Source organism: Aplysia californica, unplaced genomic scaffold, assembly GCF_000002075.1.
Source record: "Aplysia californica isolate F4 #8 unplaced genomic scaffold, AplCal3.0 scaffold01931, whole genome shotgun sequence".
In the NCBI taxonomy this organism is placed as follows: Eukaryota; Metazoa; Mollusca; class Gastropoda; order Aplysiida; family Aplysiidae; genus Aplysia; species Aplysia californica.
The window spans coordinates 1-1,122 of record NW_004799201.1 but is presented as its reverse complement, the minus strand read 5'-3'; the positions used below and the strand labels follow the sequence as shown (position 1 = coordinate 1,122).

The 1,122-nt window shown below is 39.8% G+C and overlaps 1 protein-coding gene across 1 annotated transcript in view; it reads right to left on the bottom strand.

Moving 5' to 3' along the window:
- The window catches only part of LOC101845444 (vascular endothelial growth factor receptor 2), a gene marked incomplete at its 5' end in the record, with an annotated part of 25,134 nt that extends 24,246 nt beyond the window's left edge, over positions 1–888 (bottom strand). The window contains 1 exon segment of the mRNA XM_035973721.1: positions 751–888. Coding sequence (XP_035829614.1) covers positions 751–888 — 138 coding nt within the window.
- Positions 889–1,122: the final 234 nt, after the last annotated feature.

Below are 1,122 nucleotides of genomic sequence, written 5' to 3'. Positions count from 1 at the left end.
TCTTCTTCTTCTTCTTCTTCTTCTTCTTCTTCTTCTTCTTCTTCTTCTTCTTCAATGAAAAGAGACATGGTTTAACTCTAATCTCTTCGCTGAGATGCTCTATGAAAAGACAATTCTATTATTATCTTTCTTTTTCTGTTGCCAAACTAATCAAGAGTTCATTGTAATCTTGTTGTGCCTCATCCTCTTTTGTCTTCTAAAACTTTGCAATTATCACTTCTGTGGTCGAAAACAAGCGGATTGGTGTTATCGATATTTTTAGTTAAACAAATTATGTTGGACATTGTGCGCCGCGTTTCCTAATGCTAATTTTCTTGATTGTTGTTTACGTTGTCACGTGCTGCTACTGTTGTTGCCCGAGATGTGATTGTTACTCTCATTGCTGCTGTTGTTGTTATTGTTGTTGTTGTTGGTGGTGGAGGTGATGGCGATGTCACTGTTGTTGCTGTTGTTGATATTGTTGTAGTTGTTGTTGTTTTTATTGTTGCTGTTGTTGTTGTTGTTGCTGTTGTAGTTGTTGTTGTTGTTGTTGCTTTCGTTGGTTGTGATATGTACGTTGTTACTGTGTAACTGCTGCCGCTGCTACTACTACTGTTGCTGTTGCTGTTGCTGTTGCTGTTGTTGTTTTGATTGTTTCTCTCTACTACTGCTGTCTTCAAAATTATCTTGGTTTTAATTTGCTCTGTGGGTATGCAATTGCATCGATTCTAAGGGAAGCAATTCAAACATTCCTGACATTCTAATTCTTACCAGAGTTGCACTTCTCTCCCTTGAATCCTGCAATGCACCCATCAGTACACACCCCTGTGACGATGTTGCACGGCTTGTCGTCATAGCAATGGCCGCAAGACTTGAGACACTTGTGGCCGTAACGATAGGAGGGGCACACTACACGCATCAAAAAAAGAAAAGAAACAACTATATCTATATCTATAAGCAGTGGGGAGAAGACGGGACGTCTAAGAGAACAGAAACATTGTATTTAGGGAAACTACAAGTATCATCAAATAAGGGTGTGTGTGTGTGTGGTTGGGTACTAAGGACAAAAGAGGGTCTGAAGATTTTCTCTAGACTCAAGACCAAGAACGTCGAGATGGGACAGAGAAAGAAACACACTTGATG